This window comes from Sipha flava, unplaced genomic scaffold, assembly GCF_003268045.1.
Source record: "Sipha flava isolate LNK unplaced genomic scaffold, YSA_version1 34_pilon_pilon, whole genome shotgun sequence".
Classification (NCBI taxonomy): Eukaryota; Metazoa; Arthropoda; class Insecta; order Hemiptera; family Aphididae; genus Sipha; species Sipha flava.
Genome location: NW_020273045.1, coordinates 1,515,355 through 1,542,528, shown reverse-complemented (window position 1 = coordinate 1,542,528; position 27,174 = coordinate 1,515,355). Strand labels below are relative to the sequence as shown.

Here is a 27,174-nt window from a genome sequence, read left to right as displayed (position 1 = left end):
ATTTGTTTGAAAAATATATAAAATATAATATAATATAATACGTGACGTTAAAATCTAACCTTATGTTAAAAAACTTGATTGGTTCGCATGGAAATACAATAAAAATACACTGCGAGCACCCTGCAACGTTTATATGATGTACATAAAAAATTACATCGGCACACATTATTATCTAAACGTAACATACTGAAATCGTAAAACACATTACGAACATTAAACAATGTACACGAGAACTGTGTATTTTGTTCGCCATTGTTTTTCATCGTAACGTAGTAATTTATAACCATTATTATTATTAAAATCGTCTTGAGTTTACTCGGAAAGATATTGGTACACGTTCTGTACGAACGTTCTATATGAAAATTGCACGATCGATGAAAATCGTATTTTAAAGAATCAGCGTTCAGAAAAACAAATTCTTTTTTCTCTTACTATACGTTACGGTAAAATATTATCGTTTTGTTCGTCGAAAATGTTCTGCTGAACGTGAAAACATTTAAGGGAAATCAGTACATCAGTTTATATAATATGAACTTAATGATTTTATCAAGTAACTTTTACGCAGAACAAAATACAATTACCGCCAAGACTGGAGCCCTGGTAATCTTTTTTTGTAATCTCGTACGTACATTACGGACCCGTGTAGATACATGATTTCAATTTTTGGTTACATATTTAAATCACTCTGTTCAATTGACTAGTTATTGCGGTAGTTAGTGTACTACAATTATCTGGACAAAAAGAAAACAATGCCGTTTATCTGAACGTCCAACACCAAATACACCATACAATAGTAGTTACGACGAGGCAATGTATCATTGGCAACGATAACGAAACATTCTCAAACTACATATCGGCTGGTAAGAGGTAAAAGGGGCTAAGCGACACGGTGTATATTACGGGATAACCGAGAGTTAGATCTGTCGATCGCACTAGAGCTAGTGTTGTTACGATCAATTAATAATGAGATTTAGTAAGTACAAGAATTAAGATTTTTTGGGACAAACGATACAACTGTTATAGAAGTAGAGGACAAGCGCTTTTTTTAAGGGTACAAGCGACATTATTGAAAATGTTATAGGCTAAGCGACAAATTCAAGGCTACGGTTGTTGCTTATCAACTTCCATAATAATAATAATATGACTTATGAGTATCAAACCATTTTTTATATTGATATAATTGATTATATGAGTAAAGTTCTTTATACGTCCTAGATATACATACTTACGTTGCATAATTGTTAAAAGTCTAATAAACAATTTATAAGTGCCATTTATCACAAAAATAAAAATAAAAATTAGAGCTAAGTGCCAAAAAAAGGTAATTTTAGTTAAATTTGTTATGATAAAAAATGTATATTTCAATGTAATTAGTGTTAGACTAGCATGATAACATGTAATATAATAACCTTATTCCTTATGATTAAATAAATACCGAAGCGCTAACGCCAAATTTAAGAAAATATGAAAATTTATTTTTGCTCTCCTGAAAAGTAGTAACATTGTCGCTTAACCCCTTTTATCTTTTACCAGTCGATATTATGAACGGAGCGACATACTTATCTTGAGCTAAGTGCAGTTGGTTTCACTATCATAATCCTTTCCCGCTCGTTACCCATTTGTTCAACAGTTTCAGGTTGACATCATCCGTCGGCGGTGCGTAATACGAGTTTAAACTCATCAATTACACGAATAATGAACGTTTGATCTATCTGTCGATGCGGTATTGTCGTCCAAAAACGGTACCGTGAGCGTTACAGAAGTATTTACGACGTTTGACAACGATAATAACGATGTCGTGCAATGATGCAACGTACTCTAATATAAATCATGAATTGTCCAATCATCCATTGGACCGGCGCAACTCTTTTGAACCACTGCGTTCGTTTTCACTGTTAATCAACCGCTCGTTGCTTAGTCTAAATGTTCAAAGGCGCCACTGAGAGCGATTTGCGTTTTTGCGCGTTTTGAGCGTTTCTGTGATTTTACAGGCGCGATGACCACTAACGATTTCGACGGGGACGATTAGAAGATTTTACATGAGTTTCATGTGTCGTTTTATTTTTTCATTTGTTTTCATTCGGCCGTCGACCAATATGAAAAATATTATGCTGGCTAAGAGTGCTGCTATAAGTGGACATCAATGTAAATTCGGTTGAAAACCGTTTATGGGTTCACGAAATAAATCATAAGCATAGGCTATCCGAAGAGGAATTTCATACGCTTCTAGATAAATGAAAACGTTATCCAGTCAAGTTTTTCGAGCCTGTCGCACGAGTGAAACTACTTTTTATACAATTGTGGAAGCTATAAGTAGCGAGATCGAAAAATAAGACACAGCGGCAACTATTTGTTCGGGTACAACCGACGCGGAAGACGTTTTGACAGCGATTAATCGCCGAACATCAAACTATTTCGTTCTTTCAGCGATTACCACGCGTGTAAAGCTACGCGCGGCACGCGCTCAGCGGGGCCGCTGCGTGCGAGTTGCACAGTTTTGTTAAAATCGCTAAAACGCAAAATCTCCACACAACAACGCAAATCGTTCCCGGTGGCACCTTAAGTGGTTGACATCGGTGAACGAATCGAAACCCGCCGGTTGCGTATTCGTTTAATGTCTGAATAGACTCGGTGTCCGTCGGCGCGATATTGTCCAAAAATAATGCAGTGCGCAACCGCTGTGCAAGCGCTCCTAGTGCGGACTTAGCCCGGCCCGAGCATTGTTTTTCCGCGGTGTTTCCGGCCCGGACCGCGGCAGGAAATATCGTGCACGTTATGTAACACTCCGATGGGTATAAATAGAACCGTCGTACAAGCTAATAATATCCATTGCTATTACCATTTTATTTATTTATTTTTTTTTTTTCCAATCGCGTTGATCGATCGATTTTGCAATACTTCTTTACGTAACACGCGGACCTCGTAAAACGAACACGAGTTGAACTTATGGGGTGAAAAAAAAAAAAAACCTTGAATATCGCACGCTCGTCCGCAGTTATTTATGCAAAACGTATCTATGAAAATAATCGCGAAACGGTTTTATTTTTACCGATCGACGAACGGTCATTATATTATTCCAATGTGATCGAGATGTTTTTTTTTTCCGTCACGAATGGAAATCAAATTTTACAAAATCAGTATTAAGAAAAAAAAATGTTTTTCCTCGTCACGGTACAAAATTATCTCTACATGTCATTTGATATAATGTTTTTTTGAAAGTGTGTATACATTTAGATAGTCTTAATTGTAAGACTAATACCACCCACACAATTTTGTTGCTGACTCGTATTAAATTTTCCATTTCAAAATATTTATGGTTTACATTATATATTTGATAGACATTTAAGTGTCGTGATAAATCAAATACATCTGGAATACGTTATATATATATATATATATATATATATCTGATTATACGTTATTATAATTTGAATCTATATAAAAAAAATTACAATCAAAACATAATAGGTATGATTTGATGAACATTTTTTGTTTTTGATTCAAAATTCGAAAATTAAAATAATTTAATATGTGTGCTGGATTTTTATTAAAATGTAATATACACTTTATAGATTCAACTTTCGAAGGTTTTAAATTCTAGCAGAAAAAAATGACCAATGAAACCATTGTACTGGAAAGTTCTTAACTTATGATTTAAAAAATAAAATTATTAAATAAATTGACTTAAGATATTAAATTTAAAATAAATAATTTGCATTTAGCACTGAATTTTACTTTTTCACTTTAATATTCTATGATAATTACATTTGACTTTTATATTTTGATGAATAATTATAATCAAATAATTTACTAATTTAACGGTTTAAATGTCCTTGACGATTAAGGATAAAACAATACCATTTTAGTGAAACTTTATTAAGTCAAATTATTTATTTTAAAGCTGTAAATACGTGAATACCATATAATTTGTGTTAAAAAAAAATGAATGCAAGAGTAATTACAGCGCATATAAATGTTTATCGTATGTGTAAAATCTTTAACAGTTTAGGGCATCATTAGTCTATATAGGTTGATAATTTGCACATCTGTTATAACTGGATATACAACCATTATTGATCAAATCGAATAAATTATGACATAATTTTAAGTAATATAATCACCATTTAATTATATTATGCATTATTTAAATTCATTTTGATCCTACTATCACTATCTCATAGCTTATACCTTATAGGTAGTATACTACCTGTGCTGATTATGTATACATCACGTATTTTACATCAAGTTTGGCAATAAACAATATAACCTAAATGAACCATATGCATTTTTTATTATTCTTCCCGACAAAAATTCAAATTTAATTTTGTTTACTGTGAAACAATTCAAATGTTTGATTATATTGTTCAAAACACAACGTTACTTTAACAGAACGTCACAAAAAGGTTTTGAATTATTATTATTTTCATCCGATCATTTCGAACTATATAATGTCACATATACTGGCATGTAATGTCAGTCATTAGGTTTTATGTTTCGAATTTCCAAATTTCGGGCAACGTTCTTACACGATTAGTTTAATATTATATGTAACTATTGATTACAATTATTCTTACCAGTGTTTACTGTTACGTCGAACAATTTGGCCACCAGATGTTTGCCTCTTACTAAGAATAGGCTACCACGGTCGGCTCTGGTTAATAAGCCGACGTTGACGAGTATCTTGTGACAAAGGACGTCGATATCCAATTCGTTCGATACGTCTCGGATGAGCTCCATGAAAAGCTCTCCTTCGTCCAACATGCCCAGATGATGTCTCCATTCACCGCTGCTTCTTGTCACTCTGTTGAAATAAGTTGAATAAATACAAATGCGGTATGCCTACACTACGTGCAGAAGTCTACTGTCGCGGTCAAGTCAATAGAAGTACAATCAGTTATTACATTTATTTACTTAATAATAACACTCTATCAATGCTGTTCTGTCATCATAATTGATCGATCAGGATAACGATTTTACTGTTTAAATACATTATAATTATTATCGTACGGGTCTCGGGATATTCACCGTTTTGATTATTATTTCAAATCGTTTCGAATATTGCGAACAATAGTTCATTATATATTATTTATTTTTTCTATATAACAAAGTAGTAATAATTTTGCTTCGTGTACGAAAAACACGAGACTTGAAAATTTGATCTCATGTAAAACCTTGCGTTTAATATACGTGAACAAATAATAATCATTTCATCATTGCCCAATGTAAAAATGTCGAACTCGTCGCAATAAAAAAAAAAAACAGTAGTTTGTTATAAATCATTATTAAGTGCGGAGTGCAGGATAAATACGAAATTTTAGATCAATAAGTAAGCATATATAAGTTCTTAACTATTTTAAATTAAATGTAATACTTTAAATCATATTTACTGTATTTTATTCGATTTGTTTCTTTCAATAGATATTTCCAACGTTATATGTTGAGAAAGAAAAATAAATTCGATTTAAGTGGATATATTTTCTTTCGAAATATTAGTTTAAAAGATTTTATTGAACAAGAAAAAAATGCTTTGTAAGCTTGAAATTGAGAAATATAAATCGTTCTATATAGGACTTACTTCACTTTGAGAATCATAAAGTACTTTAAATAGAACCTACCCGATAAATTAGGTTTTATTCATTTCAAATCTTATTTCATAAAATATATTAATAATATAATTATGGTCAATAAAATGTATATTATTTGTTCGATTTAAAAAAAAAAACAAAATCACTGGTAAAATATTCAATGAAATATTCAATATATCTTAAATTATGATTTCGTAAATCAATAAGTATTAAATGTTATTAATAACAAAATCTCATTTGAATCATATTTATTATATTCGTATTATATTAAAACAATTTAATATATGTCGGTCTGTAAGTTATATCTATTTAAAAAAACCGTAAAAAAAAGTATGAAAATATAATAACCCAAAATTTGTTGATAACTATATTTTCATTTCATTACGTATTATTTGCTCTTTAGTGCAAAACTAATCAACCATGATTTTTATGTGTTTACGACTTGAATCGTTATATTAGTTTAACCGATGCTGAAAAGAACGATCATAACGTTTTATGAGTTTAAAATGTTTACGAAACGTTGGTTTGAAATTAAGTCGAACGTAGTTTAAAACAAATTTTTAAATACAATTATACTATCCGATTTGATATTTTAAACCAAGGACGTACAAAGAATATATGATGCGTGGGTATAAAGGAGCACAAGTCAATTTCAGTCGGTTATAGTTAATATGCGTAATGGGTAGAACAAGTTTGTTACATCGTCTATTGCAATTATTGTTTTCGATAAGTCCATAATTTCCTTAAGAAATTGAACCAGCCAAGGGGGGGAAAAAAACAAATAAATTACAAAGGTTTTTTTGTTTATTTGATGTACTCTTAAATCAGTTTTACTCATTGTTTGCTATACCGTATAAGTATTTGTTTAAAGAGGTCAAGTAGAATTATTTATTATTACACAATCGTGTTACATAATATTATAGCTTTGTAAATTAACTATTATTTTCAAACGATATTGCCGAATCGTTATAACTTAGATCCCTTAAAATTATGAATTTCTATGTTAATTATTTTATTTAACCAACAAAAATGTTCGGATAGCTTCAGTATTCTTCATTCGGGTACTATAAATCGCGACTAGTTTTTACTCGTAAAAAAAAACATTATTTACCCAACCAATGAGATTCATAACGATCGATTTATATTATAAACAATAACCGGTCCAATATGTCAACATAATAAAAATATTGCACGTTTAATATAATATATAATACATAAAATGTATTATATGTAATATTTATTCCATCCAAATGATTCATTTCCTTTTTAATATTTTCACATCTAAATCACTGGTAACTGGTAAATATAATATTGATTTTATTTTTCAACTTTTGACCTTTAAAGTAGGTACCTTAAATCAGTTTTTAGTGGCTAAAAGATGCTAAGAGGTATTTTTGACCCAATTTTAATTTTGAGAATAAGTCATGTACAAATAAATTGGCCGACGACGATCATAAAACATACGAGTATAAACTGTACATGCTTCATGTTAGATATAATTAACTGTACACAATTTATATATATATTATTTGATCAAATAAACAAGTTATTAAAATCATAAATGAAAGAAATTATTGAGATTTTTATTTGTCTCAACATTTTATTATAGTAAATTTATCCATTCAATCAAGCTACAGCGATCAATTTAGTCGTAAAAAAGGTATCTACGTATAAATTTATTTCTGAAAAGTATTTTAAAGTATACCTACATTTTCAATGAGGGAATAAAATATTCCGAAGGAAAATCTAAACAAAATCTATATGAATAATAAACTATTTATTGGATTTTGAAGTTTTTTGAAAAATTCAGAGAGAAGAAAAATGATTTTTGTAAGACGTATGCCTTTGAACAATTATCAATATGTGGAAGAAACACATATGAAGTACGTGTTGGAATATTAATATTTTAAATTTGAATTTTGCTTTTACGATTTGTTTAATGGTATTTGTGTACTTTTACAAACAAAAAACATTATTATTCCATTACGAGGACGAAATACTTTTGAAACATACATGTGTTTGCGAATGTGTGACGCATGTATTTTTGTTAAAAGTATCTTTCACATTGAATTAATTTTAAAAAAAAATAACCTTATATACAACCAAAGTATATCACTGGAATAATATTTTATTTTATTTTATTTTTGTGAAAATATAAAGAAACAACTGTTATAAATTAGAAAGCCGTTAACATCTAAAGATGATCATTATGTAAACATGGTTTTTTAAACATCATTCTACGTCAATCGATGGTGGGGAAATCGGTAAATATTTGTCTTTCACAGTTTCAAATTTTAAATTCTAATTTTATAGAACAATATTATGTTCTCAGACCAGGATAATTGGACTCAATTTGATTTATTTTTTACTGCGACAGTTAATTATTTCGCATCTTATGTGTACGGTGTTTTGTTTAATTTTTAGTTTTTAACTATTATTCATAAGATAATTACTAATTTTTATGTAAAAAAAACGGATAAGTATTATAATCGATCTGTTTCTATATCGTGTTGAACAACTACTGTCCGTGTATAATTGAGGGCCCACCTATAATAAAAACATAATAATCGAACGTCAGCAGTTCGACGTCTAATTTTTATATTTTCTATCCCTGGTTAACTGCAATATCATCAACATACAATGGGTGTGGTGTGGATACATTGAAACAGTAAAAATATTTATAGGTACCGTGGTGTTGTATATTATGCATTTGTTGCTTTGAAACATTATAACAATAAAGAAATATATTCCTCGTTTCACTCGGAATCTAAAATACTACCTTAACTTTCAGTGAGAATTTCTAAAGTGCACATAATATTAACCATCCATTGTTTACTGTACTAAAAGTAAACGACAAATATTTATAACCTTAACCTAATGTATATAAAGTCAATTAAAGTATTGCGGTTGTAAATAAATCGCGTATATCAATCGTCAATACATTCTGTACGACCTTGATTCCTTATGGCAACGGTAAATAACAATTTCAATTAAACAATATCATACTATTTATTACCGTTTGCGAATACTTGATTTGAATAATTGCCCTTGAATATTGTTTTAACATTAATAATTTCACTTGGTGTTACTTAAGATTTAAAAAATATATATATACGAATATAATGTTTTATTCAGTTATAAAAAAAAAATCATATTTTTCAAAAGAAATCCGATATAAACTTGTGTTCACAAAATTTTTTTTAGATTCCCCAGAAAATGTAGAAGTTAATAAATGGTAATTTAGATCATCCAAAGTTTCCAAACATTATGTAAAATAGTCGGATTTTCGACTTTGCCTGTAAGGAATAAATATTTAAATATAATATGGTATTTTATAAACTCAAAATTTAAAGTAAAATAATATAGCTAAACCTATATGTGTTCTTGTGTGTGGATATATCTCATTCTTCGTGGTAATAAGATCTCAAAATGTATTTTATTTCATCCCAAAATAATTCTGAATTTTGACAAAATACTTTCTAACCAAATATGTTTCAACATTATATTTTACTAGCAGTTACAATACACGTATTTATTTTTAATCAATCAATATATACTCAATATATAATATCAATACTCAATATGACATATGGCTTAACTAAATGAATAATGATCAAATGTTCAATCAATTAAGCAAATCATTTTATCATCATTATATTCCGATCTAAAATTAAAGAACAATGACTAAATAATACCGCAAATAGATATTTGATTAATACAAGTTTTTTAATAAAAAAATATTTAATATTTATCTCTACAGATATTAATAATAACTATGTTAACTACCCTATAGTGATACGATGGAATATATAATTATTTATTAAACCATGGAAATGTTGGTGGTATTACATACAGTTTATATACAAGGGTTTATAGTGAAATATTTATTTCTGTGAATTTAGTTTAATTACTGGTAGACAAATTTCTATAAATCACGAAAACATTAAGCATAAGATTAAATCTTAACTTAAATTTTAAACGTAAAATGTATTATGTTTACTTGTTAAAGCTGTACTAATATTAAAGTTAAAGTCGCAAACTCATATCAGCATTACTGTCACAATAATATTCACTATAAAATTAAACAATAATTAAAACGTGTGGTGTATTTGTAATTTTTATTACAAAATGTAATTTAAATTTGATACAAACTTTAAGATGTTATACTAAGGGAACTAACCTAAAGTACTAATTACAGTTTACAATATTTTAGGATCATATTAAATCGTAGTACAAAAGTAATAGCATTTTGAAAGTAAATGTAATATCTACTGTTGGTGTGAATAGCACTCTAATGGTCACCACAACTGTTACATTATAAGAGGTGTACAATGTTACACGTTTTTGATCGCATACAACATTTCTTGTAATAATCATACGAACCAATATGATCCAAATGTTTATCCAAATCATTTACCATACGGTTTCAATTATAAAAATTTTAAAACTTCGGTATTAACTAAATGTTGACGAATAATGGGTGTATGTTATTGGTAAATATCGTATACAAGCGTATTAGTTTTACCATGATTTCTACTATATTTTTGTTAATGATCGTTAACGTTGTGGTGACTCGTCTAACACCTTCATTTTATAATCACTATAGTTTTTATACCATTTTATGTCGTGGTGATGCTACCGTACCTGACCACCATTAGTTTATTATTGTTATTAATTATATTTTAACAGATATAATTAAAACTATTTTTAAATGCTAGAAACACATTTTTAAATTTGGTGATAGGGGAAGGATTATGGACGAAATCTCAAAGCCTTTCTTATCTAACCGGCTCAAAGGAGTTTTTAGTTCCTCTCATTTAAAATTCTTGCCTAAGCCACTTATAGACAGCACATACTTGTAATATATTCTTTATTCCACATCAATCGACTGTACTCTTATTGATCAATTGTAATGGTATATACCATTCGATTATGTAATATGTTATAAATATATAACTATTCATCCGATAAAGACAGTATATTTCAAATAATAAAGGCCTGACCCAACAATGCACTATTGACATCCTAAGTAGGTCAAATTCTCAAAGTGCCGGTCCAAGGTCTATCCCGTATTGTATCTATTTATTTCCTATACAACATGGACACAAAACCCTTTTACCGGGATCTTGGCCAAAAGTCGTCGTGCGCACCGACAGTCGGAACATTTCAAAAAATTTCTTATGGAAAGTTATCCCTACATGCGATTAGATGACTTTTAGTTTCACTTTACGATTTGGATTCTCTGTGCGAGTGTCATAAAGCATCAGTTCACCAAATCCTGTGTCTTTTCATTTAATTTCAACCTCACTCCATTTCTATAGTAGCTATAAGTGTCCGGCTCATCGACATACAGCTAATTTACCAACGATTACCTACGTAACTACTAAACAACTAACGATTACCAACTGACTATCCGTAATTGTATTTCGATAAGAAGTACGTCCTTTACTACTAATAAACTTTTTAGAAAAGAATATTAGATTATATAATTTTTTTTCGGAAAGTAAAAAAGTTAGAGCTTATTTAATATTTCATAAAAACAAATCATCATTGATGGTGAACGTTGGTATATTATATTATACAGAGATTGAGCTGCAAAAATATTCCAACAAATGACCGACATATGAAGAAAAAGATATGTAAAAATATTCACAATGTCAGTTTTGATGAAACTTAATAAAATTTCCGTTGAAGATTTTTATAAATTATCCTGAACTCGGTTATGGTAAGTTTTATTATATCTTTTGTATGAATTTGACATTTTAAAGTAAAACATTATTGTTTCGTTAACTCGTTCATATCCATGTACAATAGTATCGCATCAACGATTGATTTTTTACAACAATTGTATAGTATTATTTTTATTATTAAAATATAATCCTTTTTTTTTTTGTGTACCTAAAGGTAAATATAAAAGAGAACTTTTAGACCTCCATAAATTTACAATAAAAAAAGCGTATCACCCCAAGGCAGCAACTCGCAATACACATTTTAAAGGTTCTCACGATGAATCCTATCCCTTATCCTAACCTAACCTTACCTGTCCCTTGTTATGATGTGTTCCTTAAATACAGCCCTCAAAAAAGATACACCACTTAATAGACCCCAATATACATCACCAACATAACTCACCCACCCGCAACTACTCGATACCCATACCCTAACCTCAACCCGTGACAAGTACAATGTTCAATGCTACACGTCCGTTACCTGTTCGGCGACTTTGACCGTTTGATCGGCGATGAGGCCAGCCAAGTGTTGAACATCTCGGACGTCATGGAGCCGCGTTTCGCTCGGTTTATGGTCAGCGACCCGGTGCGGTGCTGAAGCCGGGCCCGGATCACGCGGTCCACCAGGTCCTGCGGCGCCTGCTCGCACAGCCACCGCTCCACCGTGTCCGCGTCCAAGTCCATAGTCAGGCTTATCACACCAGCACCTCGGCACTATTCGTCCACGTCGTCCGACACCTGAAAGCGGTAAACACAAGATTTTTTTTTATATTCAGCAATTAGGGCTGGGATATTGATGCAAAAGCATCTTTTTTCCTGGTGTTTGGTGTCCGTAAGTATAAAATATGTTTTGGGTGGTACTGATTGTTTTAAAATAATTTTTATTTTGCAGGTTTTTTTGCGTTTTTCGAAAAAATTTACCTTGAATGCATATTCAGTACATTTTTTGACGGTTTTAGTACATTTTCTTAGTTTTTAGAGCGTTTTTAACTTTTTGTTCATAAAAAATTAACGAAAATGACGAAATAAGTATACTATCCAACCAACGACGATCATTTTTGTTTCAAAATATAAGACAACATATTGCATTATACAGTGTAATAGCAATTTTGTTCAGGTTAGTAATAATGACTTGCAAAAACAATTTAAAGTATTAACATTTTTGTTTAAATTATAATTTAGAATGAATGAAAGGAAATAGAAATATAACAGAAATAAACAAATAACTACGTAGAATACTATTAAAAAAAAAAATTACTACTGTAGTATCATCTGAAATCTTTTTTCAATTTTTAAGCTATAATAAATGTAATTTAAATGCGTTTTTATAGTGCATTTTTTGAGATTTTTTAGGGCATTAAAATCTCAGCCCTAATAACAACTGATAAAGATTTATCGTTAATACTTTGTACAGTCGATATTCGATACCGATGATTTCTCGTCCGACGCAAATTCATTTTTACGGACATACTATTATTTTGTTATCATCGTCCAGGCCCCCCCTCGTCCACAGATGGGCGTGAAGAATTTAAAATCAAGGCTGATATTTGTCCCGTATTCCAAAATGACACTGAGGGTACCAGGATTGACCCCGAATCGCTCTCATTTCCAATGCGTTCCAATACGCTCCTCAAGGAGTCGTATTGCCTTTCACTCCATTGCTACGTTTCGCCGATCAAATGATGGCTCTTTGGCCTCTCGTATTGTTCGTTCGTTACGCCGACAACAAAATTGTTAAAATGTTAAGACAACATGAAATCGCGTGCCCACTCGTGCGTGATTAAACTAACGTAGGAAAATGGGGATAAACGATAATAGTCGATATTCCTAAGCTGTTTGGTATAGCAGTTTTAAAGTTTCAGAACTCGAAAAACTAACTAAAATTAAGTACGGAATAATTAAAAAAAAAATTAATTGCAGTAGCACAAATAACTGTTGATAAAATGAATAAACAGAAAAATTTAATTTACTTAATAAGACAAACGACAATACGATATAACTATAAGATTTTTTTCTTTTTATTTTTTACCGTTATCGTCTTTCACCGCGGCCATTCAAATAGTTTTGAAAAATCTGGTCACGTGTGTATCGACCAAATCGCACGACCGAACGGGGACTATATCGTCATCACGACTGCAGCTATATAGTATTTTTTATTTTTATTATTTTCATTATCATATCACAACAACGCGAAGTTATTTCGTGTTGGTGCGGAGGGGGGGGGAGGGTGCGATTCATCTACGTCTCGCGACCAGCACAATGATGATTCGCGCGGGTTTGTATACGGTTCTCCCGTACATGACGTTCATGACGAGTCGAAATCACCGTTGATAACACGATATTGATGGACCTCACTACTCTAATCATTGTTGCCCGTTAATAATATAAACAAAAAAAAAAAAAACGTGTAACCGCCGTTGTGTGTTGACGGCTTCCCATTCCCCTTTTTTGAAGGCTGAGAAAAGATTATCGTTCGATGTAACGGTTTTTTGCGGAGAAAACGTCTTTGGTCGGACACGGTGAACGAACGCACGTGCACAATGTATGCCTCGTAAGACTATAGGATAACCGTTAAAAGCCAACGCGTTCGATCGAACATTTCTAAAAACACGCGGGTTAAATAATGATTTTAATTCATATCCCTTTGGCTACGCGTGCGTCGTCGTTTAGGGTTTTATACGGGAAATCGCTGCACGCTTTTGATTTTATCGATTACAATATTTCACGTTATATCGAACGGCTAGGAGCGGGCGGGGAGGGGAACTCGCATTGCATTTATACTATACGCTCCTGAAACGTTTCGCATCCCGTCCGTAGACGAAAATAATAGCCCCGGGAACATAATATAAATGAGAATAACGCTAACGCAGCTGATACTGAAATCGTCCCTACATTACGCGTACCGTCATTATTTATGCTCGACGTGGTTTTTGCTCTATACCGCGTATACGGTCACAATATTTTTTTTGTCACCCGTCATAGATGATGCTATCGCCGAAGCATCCGAATGACCGGATCGAGTCGACGTTATATTTACCGACTTTTCCCGATTGATTGATTGAGTTCACCGTTATTTATCGTCAAATAAATTCGAACGAATTGGCATCGAAGATCCTTTGTTTTCGTCGTTTTTAGTTTATTTCCCCGATAGGAGACAATAGTTTGCTTTTCCTCGAGTACACTCTCTGCGTCCTGTCAAGTGTTTCTAAACCATCTTCTCGTTTAGCTTGTTTTATCTTATTTAGTGATTTCATAATTTTTGAAATAAAAGTCACGTGTTTCGCGTCTACTATATTCGAACGTTTAAAGAATCTTTATAAAAATGTATTATTTTAACGTATTATGTTATTCGTGTACATTAAATTTAATTCGCACGTTATAACATTTTATAATAAATAAATCAAATTATCCGTTGCGTATTATTCACAGTAACAAAAATAAAATATCGATGGATAACCTAAAATTATAAACTACCTATAAATATAAAACATTATTCAACCATGGTTTATATTTTTTCTTTTAAACTTCTTAACTGATGATTTATATTAGCACAAAACTATTACATGGATTATCAACATATTACTACGAATAGTTACTAAAGAATCTATTATACCATAGTTCCGAAGAAATTCGTTGATTTGCTAATGATAATATACTGAACAAACGTAAACGGTTGTTTGAAATATATAATCTAAGACGTATTTAAGTTCATAACTGGACTTATCAAACGGTTAAAACAACCTTATATTTTTTTTATCGAATAAAAATATCATTTATACATTAAATTTCAATACTTATCAATCTATCATTTAAGAAACTTTTATAAATTTATATTAGTATATTTTATTGTCCACTCTATACATACTATACATTAACGATACGTTAATCAGAATGTATCTTAGTAATCGACCTAAAAATCTTCTTTGCCAAAGTCCATCAGTATTTTTATTTTTTTTTTAATATAAGTCTAACACAGGACTCAATATAAATATAAAATCGACAGAAGTTCAATTATTCTTAAGATTGAATTAATACCTTTCGATTTTATTCATATTAATACTTGAAATAACATCAATCAAAACTTGGAAGATGTTCTAATTTTATCAGTCTAAACTAAATCAGTTTTACACCTATTTAAAATTTTAGCTTTCAAAAGTTAGTCCTGTATAGTATCTGATACAAATTGAATATATAAATGATATTCACTTAGTGAAATTGTAAATTTCTTGAAAAGTTATCTATTACGTAAAATAGAAACAATTTTTTTTCATCTCGTAAAATACTATATCATTTTACATTAACTCATTAATTATTTAACAGGCCATAATAAAATTAAAATGTTATTTTTTATCTTTAAGCCATATCTATACGACTTCCTAATCAGATTTACTATTATTCATTGTATTATTATTTAATAAAACTACTTTATACAACTTCTATATTATTAATTTAAAGCTTATCATAAAAAAAAAAAATAATATTACACATATTGTAATATACAAGTTAATACATTTCACTTTGGATTTAAAATATTCACATCAATAAGCTATATATTTTTTATGTCTTATAAAGAAGTTTTTTAGTAAAAAATAATATTTTAATTTAAAATCATTAATTACTGACCAGTTAACGAAAAAAAAATAAAAGAAAAATACAAGATGTGAAATGTTATTGTCTATTTCATGAAAAGTTAATTCAAAATCATGCAGGTATATAAGACATTAATTTCCACTTATAGCCAAGATAAAACTACATTTTATAAAATATACAAATCAACTTAATATTTTATTATAATAATTTTATATAAATATAATTTTAAAAAAATATAATTATTATGTATAATTATGATTGAAATTATTATGATTATTGTAGATTAATAGATTAAATCGACCAGTAGCAAGACATTTTTTAGAAAATAATATGTGATTGTAATGAAATATCTAAAAGTAAATAAATTCAATTTAATGCCAAATTATTATCATTACTTTCACGTGGCACTGTTTACTTTCGAGATCAAACGGAACTAGGATAAACATAATTTATTTAAACAAATTTCAACCAAAAATATTTAATCCCGATCCTAGTCCAACTCAATTTTTTTTTTCACGAAAAAAATATGAAAAATCGTTTTCATATTACTTCCACCATTGATTTTATAATAGGTATATTTATTATTGTAAACATTCTCGTATGATTGGCAAATAACAATTTTAATCATGCCTGGAAATAAGTGCTTTTTTAAAATCACAGATGCACACATTTGCCCTTCTTCATTGCAGAAAATGTGCGTAAAATGTTCATCACAATCACTGAGTAATTCTATGACAGTAACGATTCGCATTTGCGTAGCAACTGGTCAACTCTACAGTAAAACTGCAGATTACAGATTCCATGATTTACATGATTTTATTCAGTCATGAACGATTTATTTGATTGTTTGAACAGTAATTCGCTTTATGGTTTCAATCCATATAGATGTGCATTAATCCACTCAAGGAATATTAAAACATTTTTATTAGAAGCTTTAAATTATTCTTCAAACTAAAAAAAAATTAAAATGAAAAAATTTTGCAACCGCCGTGTTTAAAAGATTTACGCAACCATCAAGGGTATTCTGCAGTTTTTCGAAGGAGAAAAATCAAATGATATTTTATTCGTTAAAACGAATCGGTTAAGTCAGGATGCTGTGGAAAATGCATTTAGTATTTTCAAACAAAAGTGGGGTATAATAAAAACTCGACATCTCAAACGATAAGAACTCCCATTAAAAGTAACTGTATTTTTTCCTTATGAGCACTAAAAGGGACTAATTATGAAGAAACTCAAGAAACAGATGACTATAATAAAATAATTGACCCCGTAATTAACGTACCTACATCATCTTTCGGTAATAAAATAAATGAAACATATTCTAGTTGTAGTGATACTAGACCGATTATTTCATCTAGTCCATAAATGTTGTTTTCTGACTAAAACACGAAATTACAAAAGTCACTTTAGAGGGCTATTCAGTGATATATTTCGCCAGATACTCATAAATGTATAAAAAAATTTAAATTAAAAAATCAAATTTATTTAATAAATAAAAATTATAGTCCTTTTTAAAATGATAATATCGAACTTAAAGTACTTTCTATTTATTTTAATAAAAAATTAATAATATATATTAATTATTTTTGAAAAGTATTGCCATAAAAAAATTTCATTTTAAATTATTACAAAAAATATAAGTGAATGTTTTAATTAACCAGTGTTTAAATGGTAAATGATAATGATAATGATAATGATAATGATAAATGGTAATGATTGTAAAGAACATAAATTATTCATCATTGAAAAATTATTAATCTGTAAAATATTTAAAAAAAAACTCAAACAATTTCTACTACATCACAACTGGCTAATGTGTCTAAATTGAACATTTTAAATCATATTTAATTTCACAATTCATTACCTTTTAATATTTGTTATTATTTAATGTTTGTATTATCATGGTTGAATTTATTAATTATTTATTTGAATTAATAATATTTTTATTAAGTTTCTGTTTTATGATTTCATTCATTTATTTAATATGAATATTTGATTTCCGGGTTTTTATTCTTGTACCTTCATTAGTAATTTATGCTTGTTTTTATATTATTCTGATTTTCTGGTAAGTGGTACATTAATAATTTGAACTTGGACAGCTTGTTTTATTCAGAAATCTATTTTGTTTTAAATGCCGATTACAAACACGATGGTCGGTTGTTTGATACAATTCATACACTTACTGCCATGCGTTGAATTTCATTTGTAATTATTCGTTCAACGTTACCAATCAGCAATCCGTATTTAACATAATCTTAGTGGCCGAAAACCCCTATACCAAAAGCTATCTGTCTATTATAAAATCAATGCTTTCACTCATCTCACCTATTTATTTTTCTAACATTGAAATTGTGAATTTTGAAGAATATAAAACACATTTCGTAGTGAACTATTTAATGTTACATATATATTACGTTGATTTAAAATTCAAAGAAAATCGACATTCGATATTCATAACTTAAGATAATTTTTAATATTCATAATTTGAACTTCGCCTTCCAATCAGAATTTTTTTAAGTAAACTTATTGTTTTATAAACAGGTGTGTTACTTGTCTTATGTTGCAACGATTAAATTCTACTGTATAACATTTCGTTTTATCATTTCTAGTTACACTTGATAACCCTATACGTATATATTATTGAAAGTAACCTCTATAATTACAATTATCAAAACACAATACTGTTCATTAATGTTATCGTAACACCTTCCAACTCTTTTATTTAATCCAACATGTAAAATATATTTATATAAGCAATTATATTGTAAGTAAAAACTCGATTGAAATTTCAAAATAAAACCACTTTCAAAAGTCCTTAAAATATATATTTTATGCTGTAGAAAAAATAAGACTGTGTTCGAAAAAATATAAAATACAATTATACCTCATCTCTATGCGTTAAAAATTGAATCTGGGTATTATTTTATAAAATAAAACTATACATCACGGTGCATTTTCGAATATTCGCGTTTTTATCAGATAAATATAAAATATCATTATTATTTCATTGATACGAGTAACTCCGTATAGTTTGTCTTTCACAGTTGTTGCAGGTGAGTCTAGGTAAAAATTATAATGTCAAAAATGTTTATATACAAAAATATCAATATATGATAATGTCGAAGTACAAAAGTGTATAAATACTAAAAGTGTTCGCGTATACAAAAATCAATATTCTAAAAATATAAAGTAAAAACGGTAATGCTGCTAATGAATACATACATAACATTCCATACATAAATTTAGTTTATTTTTATTTGATAAAATTACTGCTGCCATAATTAATTTTTAAAATAAATTTAATACAATTTAAGTAATTTAGTAAGTAAAATATGATTAGTTTGATGTTAGCATGAAGAATTTTAAACTATGCTCGGTGTATCCAAGCTGGTATATCAGATCAATTAAAACATACCTAATTGATAATATTGTGTAATAAATTAATCGTATCACGATCACCTCGTTATAAAATACTGAAAATTCTATATATAGATGTATCACATATGTATAATCAGTTGATACTTGAAGCGAAATTGTGTACATAGATACTAGAATAAAGTTCAGAAAAAATGTATAGGTACTATACGCTTGTCACGTGAACACAGTGAAATTAAAATAATTATGAAACAATAAATAACTTATTTTGCTGAGCTACTAAATTCGCTCAGCGCTCTCAAAAATCTGAAGTATAACTTACACTCAAATACCCTAGCAATTAAAATAAGCAACATCATTGAAAAAGCCAACAAAAACCTACGGTTTATATGGAAACCGGGCCATTGTGGAATAGATGGCGATGAAAAAGCTGACAAAGTAGCTCGTGAAACAGTTAATAACCCTCTGACCAAAATACGAACATACCCCTCACTCATTGACATCCATAGGAATGTCAGCACCTTTTGTATCAATTAATGGGAATCCGAATGGCGGCGTACACTTAATATTAAACTAAATGAAATAAAAAAATACTACCGTATACTGGCCCAAACCCCATACATCTAATCGCAAAGATGAAGTAGTTATTAACAGACTACGTATTAGTCACTCAAAGATATCCCATGGACATCTTATGCGCAGAGAAGAACCTACAATGTGCCAAACCTGTGGAGAACCTCTCACTGTCAAGCACATATTTGTTCAATGTCGTAACCACATAGAAACAAGAAAAAGACTCGAAATTCCCGACAATATCTTCAAAGTCCTCAACCCAACCCATGACAACACCAACAATATTATCACATTTCTTAAATATATTGATATGTACAACTTAATTTAAATAGCTATTGTACATTTGCATGTAACAAAAAAGAAAAAACCAATTTATATGTAAAACTTATTGAAATTTTTTATTATTTTTTATCATATTTTTGTAACTAAACAACATCATTTTTTGTTACAAGCTAATAACCTTACTATTTAAAGCTGTAACATGAATAAAAATAAATAAATAAAAAAATAACTTAATTTTTATAAATCTTTAATATTATAAAATTTAACGAATTAATTATTGAAGTGAATTTTCACTTTTTTTATTGTAAATTATATTTTAGTATTTTGAAATTTCGGTACTCAGACATTTTTGTACATCGACATTTATTCATATGAACATTTTTACTTGGTCATTTCTATCGAAATCCGTTGCAGATATACTTGTACAGCGCGATAGTTTCCGACCTTAACGTTACCATTGTGTCATAATAACAGTCATATTAATGTACCGCAATATTATCAACTGAATTATTTCAACTGGTGAACTCGAAATATGTACGTGCAATAATACTCATCTATTTTGCCGATTATTTTCGGAAAACTAATCGAATCGGTTTTGAATTACTTTCGGCACGATCGTAGTGTGTTCGGGAATAATATTTATGGAATAAAACATTAATATTGTACATGTATTGTTTTTACACCGATAAATGCGAGTAATTCACTTGAATCGTTGTTTGTTATTTGTTTTCGATAATTTGCGTTGTTCACGGAACATCGACCGACATAAGTGTTATTGAAAACAAAAATTTTATGTTGCTTATTGGTTTTTTTTTTCTCCGGTCCGACCGTTAATTTTAATTTTTTTTTTTAATTCAATATTTTCAACTACTCGAATATGTGTACCTACCTACGCGTAAACAATAATGATAATTGTTTTTGTGATCACGTCGATGTTACGAATAATTCGATTTACTCCGTCCGAAATCAACGAGCACCTGCACGCAGCGGGTGTTGATTACGCATAAAAAAAAAACCAGACGTAACCCACCGACACTATCAACAGACATGCGGCAGGTTAGTGTGCATAAACACGCAGTCCGCCGCGTTAGCGTATTCGTATAATATGCAAAACTTTAAAATTGGAGCCGTGAAAATGTTTAAATTGCAATTATTTAACTCGTGAAACGTAACAGGATAGCAGGACACTATCGGACGACCTATTGGTCGACTGCAAAATTTGAACGGTACATTTTTATTGCTTAACGATTATGTTCATGACGAAACCACCCGAGTCGTGCAATAGAAATGCATGTATTAATTACGACGTCATCGACGAATTTTTTCAAATAATTTTCACAATCAAATGTACGATAACTATACGTGTTGTAAAAAACGCTATCCACATTCAAAATTTCATGAAAAACAAATAAAAATTGTGCATATTTTTTTTTTTAACTCAACTTATACTGGAATTTGAATGTATTAATGTATGAAAAAAGCAGATTACATAGATTAGTATTTATAATGACATGTATTTTCATAGCGAAATACGTTATTGTAATAAATGGACGTGTATTATTCATAAACATGTTCTTAAAAAGTAATTGTGTGTGTACACTATTCCCTGACATCAAGCTATATAGATAACAAATAATTATCACTTCATCGAAACTTTATTATGTTTGCTTTTACTCTTATTTTCATTAAAATAAATAATTTTAAGGGTGTAGCAATTAAAATGCATAGAACGGAATTTAATTTACCAATTTCAAATTCCATTAAATTAAAAAATATTTTTCACTTTTTAATTGTATCATATCTAATTCAAAATAGACAAAAAATATTTTAATAAATAAAAAAAAAAAATACGACGAAAACGATTAAATTAATCAAGTTCAATCATCGAAAAAAGTTCATGAATCCATTTAAATTTAATTAATAAATTTAAATTTATCCCTTAAAAAATAATTGAAAGTTCCATCATTCAAGTTTAACTGGTGAAAATTTGATTTGTGGTTGAAATTATTTCTCCTGTAAAACAACAGAAAAGAGTTCGAGAAACAGTAAAAATGTTAAAAGTTTTGTAACTAGATTTTCAAATAATTATTGACTCTTTTAGGTGAGAACAGTTCAAAATTGATCAAAAACTGTATCAACGATTTGTATTACATATTTTGATAGTTGAAATAATTAGTCATTGTGTTTCTTAATCGTAAAATATATGTGATTATTATTATAATTATAATTATTATTATAAATATTATATATTATTATTATAATTATTATTATTATTATTTATAATGTTTGGTATTATTTTATAGTTTGAAAATTCAATTTAAAATATATCAAATTATGAGTAAATAAAACTCTGTAGTGTATAAAAGTCATTAAAACTTTCGACGGTAAGTGAGTCTGAAGAAAAGTTAGTTTATAACTAACCGAGGCAATTTTTACCTTCTACAAAATTCAAAAATATTAAAGTAATAAAATAAACTATTTGTACAGAGCCAGAAATACGTATATAAGAATAATTTGTATGACAGTAAGCAAAAGAATAACAGACTTCTCAAAACCAAAATGTGACATGTTTTTATAGTATATACATATAGATGCATGTCATATGCGGGGGGTAGTTTTAGTATTTACATCCGAATAAGTCTTGACATTCAAAGATCTATAATACATCTGTGTAGCAATAAATATATGCAATTATAAATTATTTATTAGTATCGTTATTTTATGGTACAGGAGTTGAAAACATTAAAAATATCTTACGTTCAGCTAATTTTTTTATAAACACGATTCATCGAATACAATTACTAATTTGTTCGGAACGATTACGGTTATTACGGTCTTTGTATTTCTATATAACTGAAAAACTCATGGATTTTAAAAAAACAATCCAGTGCGGGATGGCCAGTGGTTTATTATATTATTTCGTTTTCGCGATTACTACTTCGGGTCACTCCGTTTAAACACGCATTATTATTGTATTGCAATCAGGTTCATCTTGTATGCTACATTCACGGTCGATCATTCGAAATCAAATGTCGGCTGCGGATAACGAGAAAACAGACGATGTTACCGTATTTATATAATAATAATAATAATAATATAGTAAAGCTAATAATATAAAATAATAATAATGTGTGACGCGTGCTATACACGCATTATTAATATTTATACATGTGACAAGGACGATCAAGTGTCATGGCCTGATTACGTTGCGTAAAAAATTGTACATGAAACATTTTACAAGTGCATTTATTACAAATATTAAAAAAAAAATAAAGATAAAACTCTAATCCGCACACGAACAAAAACAATAGACGCGTACGGCGACTATTACTTTTACGCAGTTCGTTTAATAAACAACGTTTATGTCCGTATGATATCGACCCCATCCGAGATGATATTTCGAAGTACAAAAGCAAATGCAACATAGAATTGAACCTTGACTTCTTAGAGGAGGTGCAACCACTTTCCATCCCGCTTTCCGTACTTTTAAGTTTGAATATACATTCATAACGTAGCCGAGTTGTTCAATGTTAGAATTGTTGATGGTGAAAATAGTTTTCTAACGTCCTCTGTAGATAAATAAGTTAAGGGTTGTCCTCATCTCCCTCCGTTCTTTCAAGTAAAAATTAAGCTCAGACTAACTTACATGAAATATTATGATGATTATAATTGGAAAACCACTACGATTTCTGGTGTTTTTTTTCTATGTGTTTATTTAGTCTTTATCTAGATCAGGTGTCTCCTAACTTTTTCATTCAATGACCACATAAAATATCAAAAACTCTAAGCGGGCCAAAATTTATGAGCACACATATAATTTTTAATTATTTTATAAAATTATGTGTACTCCTAAATATTTAAAAAAAACTTAGGATAATACACATAATTTTCGGCTGTTTTTATGAGGGAGGTTAAGACTTGTTCGGGGACGCAGTTAAGGAACCCTTGATCAAGATAACCATCAAAACCGTTAATTAAATATCGTAATTATTTAAATGTAACGCTTATAAAAAACCAAAAAGTTGATTCAACAATATTATCTGCATTAATCATTTCACCGTTAGATGAATTACGACCAAATTAAAACTACCAAAAATCAGAAATTATAAAATGTCATTAGCCCACTCACTAAACACACTAAACACTAAACATTAGATGTTGTGAATGGATACATACAGTATATACAAATATAACTTTATTTATAATTTATTATTTTTGATACAGTAATAATCTTGTATTATTTGGTGTCTATATATTACATCCATTATTTTCTCACGCGACGTAAGTAATAACTATAATATCTTAATTCGAAATTATTATAATAGTTTTAAAACAACCATACGTTATGCAAATGTTGTCATCATCTAAAATTTACCACTGTATAAATTTATGTACCCTATCTACTGATCCCATATATATTATGTAAATACGTCCCGAGCTTACTGGTTAATTGAGTATTTACCGTTCTTATTCACTAAAATAGTTTTCCCCGAAAGCAACAAGTAGAACAAAATTCTTCAAATCAAGAAAAATAAATAAAATAAGTAATACATCTCATCTACGCACCATTACATTTCTAGTATGTAAAATAAAAAGTGCATTAAATCGCGAAAATGAATAATGGGCCAAAATAATATTGCGTGGTCCGTGTGTATTTTTGTGGTTCTTTATTTTTAATGTCATCTATTGTGTTCGTTTGCGGAATAGTAGCCGTAAATTATGACTTGCAAGGCGGCGAAAAGAACGCGTACCAGAAAATGCGTGTTATAGACGTATAAGATGAGTAGGGTGGGAAATCGATGATTCTCCATTTAACTTGAGTGCTTTTCGAGAAACCCACTCACAAAGCGAGACTTCCTACTCTTGTCTCATGCGTTGATACTTAAAACCCGAGAAAACGAGGCTAAAATATTAACACATCTAAATAGATCTGTTGTCCGTCCCTTAAGGTTTTAATTAAAAATGAATAATAACCGTACTAAGTATTGACGTTAGCCTTTATGAGATCCACCAGCGCGGAACATTAGTTTGCCTCAGAGAGTGTCTAAAATAAAATTTTAATTATTTACTTTTGCTAAAAACAACATAAGAGTATTACTCAGTAGGGTAATAGAATCATATTCGAAGAATATTTATTATTGCTGTTATCATTATTTCTTTGAGATGCCCATGGCAAGAAAATAATTATATAAAATTATCTATCAATAACGGGATGCGTAGCCCAAGTATATACATAAATATAATATATTTTATTCGACCTATTTTTTTTTTTTAGTTGTAATTAAAACATCCTTGCAAAATATATAACGTGTTCTATAAATTTATATATTTATTCAAATCCTTTAAATAAAAATGCATTTTATTTACTTAATTTATCAATTTAATAATATTATCATATAACTGCAACATCCGCAGTATGAATTCATGTATTCATATAAATACAGATCTCTAACACCGGTTACGACAATATTATGTTTTATTTATTTATGGTGTATATCAACGGGTATCTACCATTTTATAAATTATATAAAGAAAACATATCAGACTATAAACTAATTAAGTGTAGCTAAAATAAAAAAAATAAAAAATAATCAAATAATTAAAATAATAATAGAATAAAATAGGTAAGTAAAAACACTAAAATCAAAAATAATTAGTAAATAAATAATTCTGACTAATGAATAATAAGTATGTACATATTATTATGGTTAAAATATAAACATTATTTTTATTATTTTTTTTTTTTTATCAAAATTAATCAGTATTTTTTAACAATAACATAGATTTCATTTTAAAACAATTGCGCGACAGAAGAAATATGTCTAAATACATACAAATTTTATTAGCTAAAATTAAAGCTCTATGCAGAAAATAATTGATACCACTATTCGTTTTAAAATGAGGAACAAAAAATAAATCTGAATTACGTGTAATCAGATATGGAATTCGAAAACCAATTTCAGACAACAACTCGGGACACTAAATATTATAATCAATAAGATCATAGACAAACATAACATCAATTAATTTATGTCTAAGTGAAAGAAGAACAAGACCAATATAATCTTGAGTTAGATGGAGAGAGTCCCTAGATAATGGAATATTTGATAAATATGAAATCCTTTTTAAAAATGTATATTTAACATTATCCAAATCATTTATGTAAGTTGAGTATTTGCAAGACCAAATTACGGAACCAAAATCCAGGTTGGATCTAACTAAAGATGTATATAACGTTTTTAAACATAATGGATTTCTAACATTTTTGGTATTTCTATTAATGAAGCCCAACATCTTAAACGATTTATTATTTATCATTTTATGATTTATTTTAAAAGAAAGATCACTTTCCAAATAGATGTTAAGATCTTTGATTGAATTTACTCTAGTGAGAAGACAACGTTCAATATCATAGTTAAAAATAATTGGATTTTTGTTACGTGTAAATGATATATGACATTTATCAATATCCAACGGTAATAAATTTAATTTACTCCATAAATGAAATCTATTAAAATTCAACTGAAGATACTTAGCATAATTTAAAGAATTAACTGTACAGAAAATTTTCACATCATCCACAAATAATAAAATTTTTATAGAACTATCTAGAACTATGATATACATGTATTATTTTGTTTAATATAAATTTCTTTAAACATAGTTCAAACATGTATACTTTATTACTTATAATCTATAATACAGCATATGCTTACAGCTATGATTTCCCGGTATTAAAGTTATATTTTATTAGATTTGGTCGAAATAATACTGAAAACCATGAAATAAAATGTGTAAAATAACTTGGCGAAACACTCTAAATCTAGTAACAGTAGTAAACGGATTAAGCTTTTTAATTTTTAATTATTATAATCACGAAAATATAAGAATGATTGAACGGTAAATGAATTGTCATAAATTTTGGATTAAATAACATGATAAGTAGGGAACGGATTTGAATTTACTAAAAAATAAAAATATTGAAATATATATTTGTTTATTACTTTATAAATATTTATTTATAATATTGAAATATTGAA

General features: G+C 28.9%; 1 protein-coding gene across 4 annotated transcripts in view; it reads right to left on the bottom strand.

Moving 5' to 3' along the window:
* The window catches only part of LOC112687376 (cGMP-specific 3',5'-cyclic phosphodiesterase), a 105,892-nt gene that overhangs the window by 33,276 nt on the left and 45,442 nt on the right, over nt 1-27,174 (bottom strand). For all 4 annotated transcript variants that reach the window (XM_025560039.1, XM_025560040.1, XM_025560042.1 and 1 more), the window contains 2 exons: nt 11,796-12,052; nt 4,575-4,801 (listed from right to left, as the gene is read on the bottom strand). In XM_025560039.1, coding sequence (XP_025415824.1) covers nt 4,575-4,801; nt 11,796-11,998 — 430 coding nt within the window. In that variant the 5' untranslated portion in view covers nt 11,999-12,052. The remainder of the gene's footprint in view (nt 1-4,574; nt 4,802-11,795; nt 12,053-27,174) is intronic.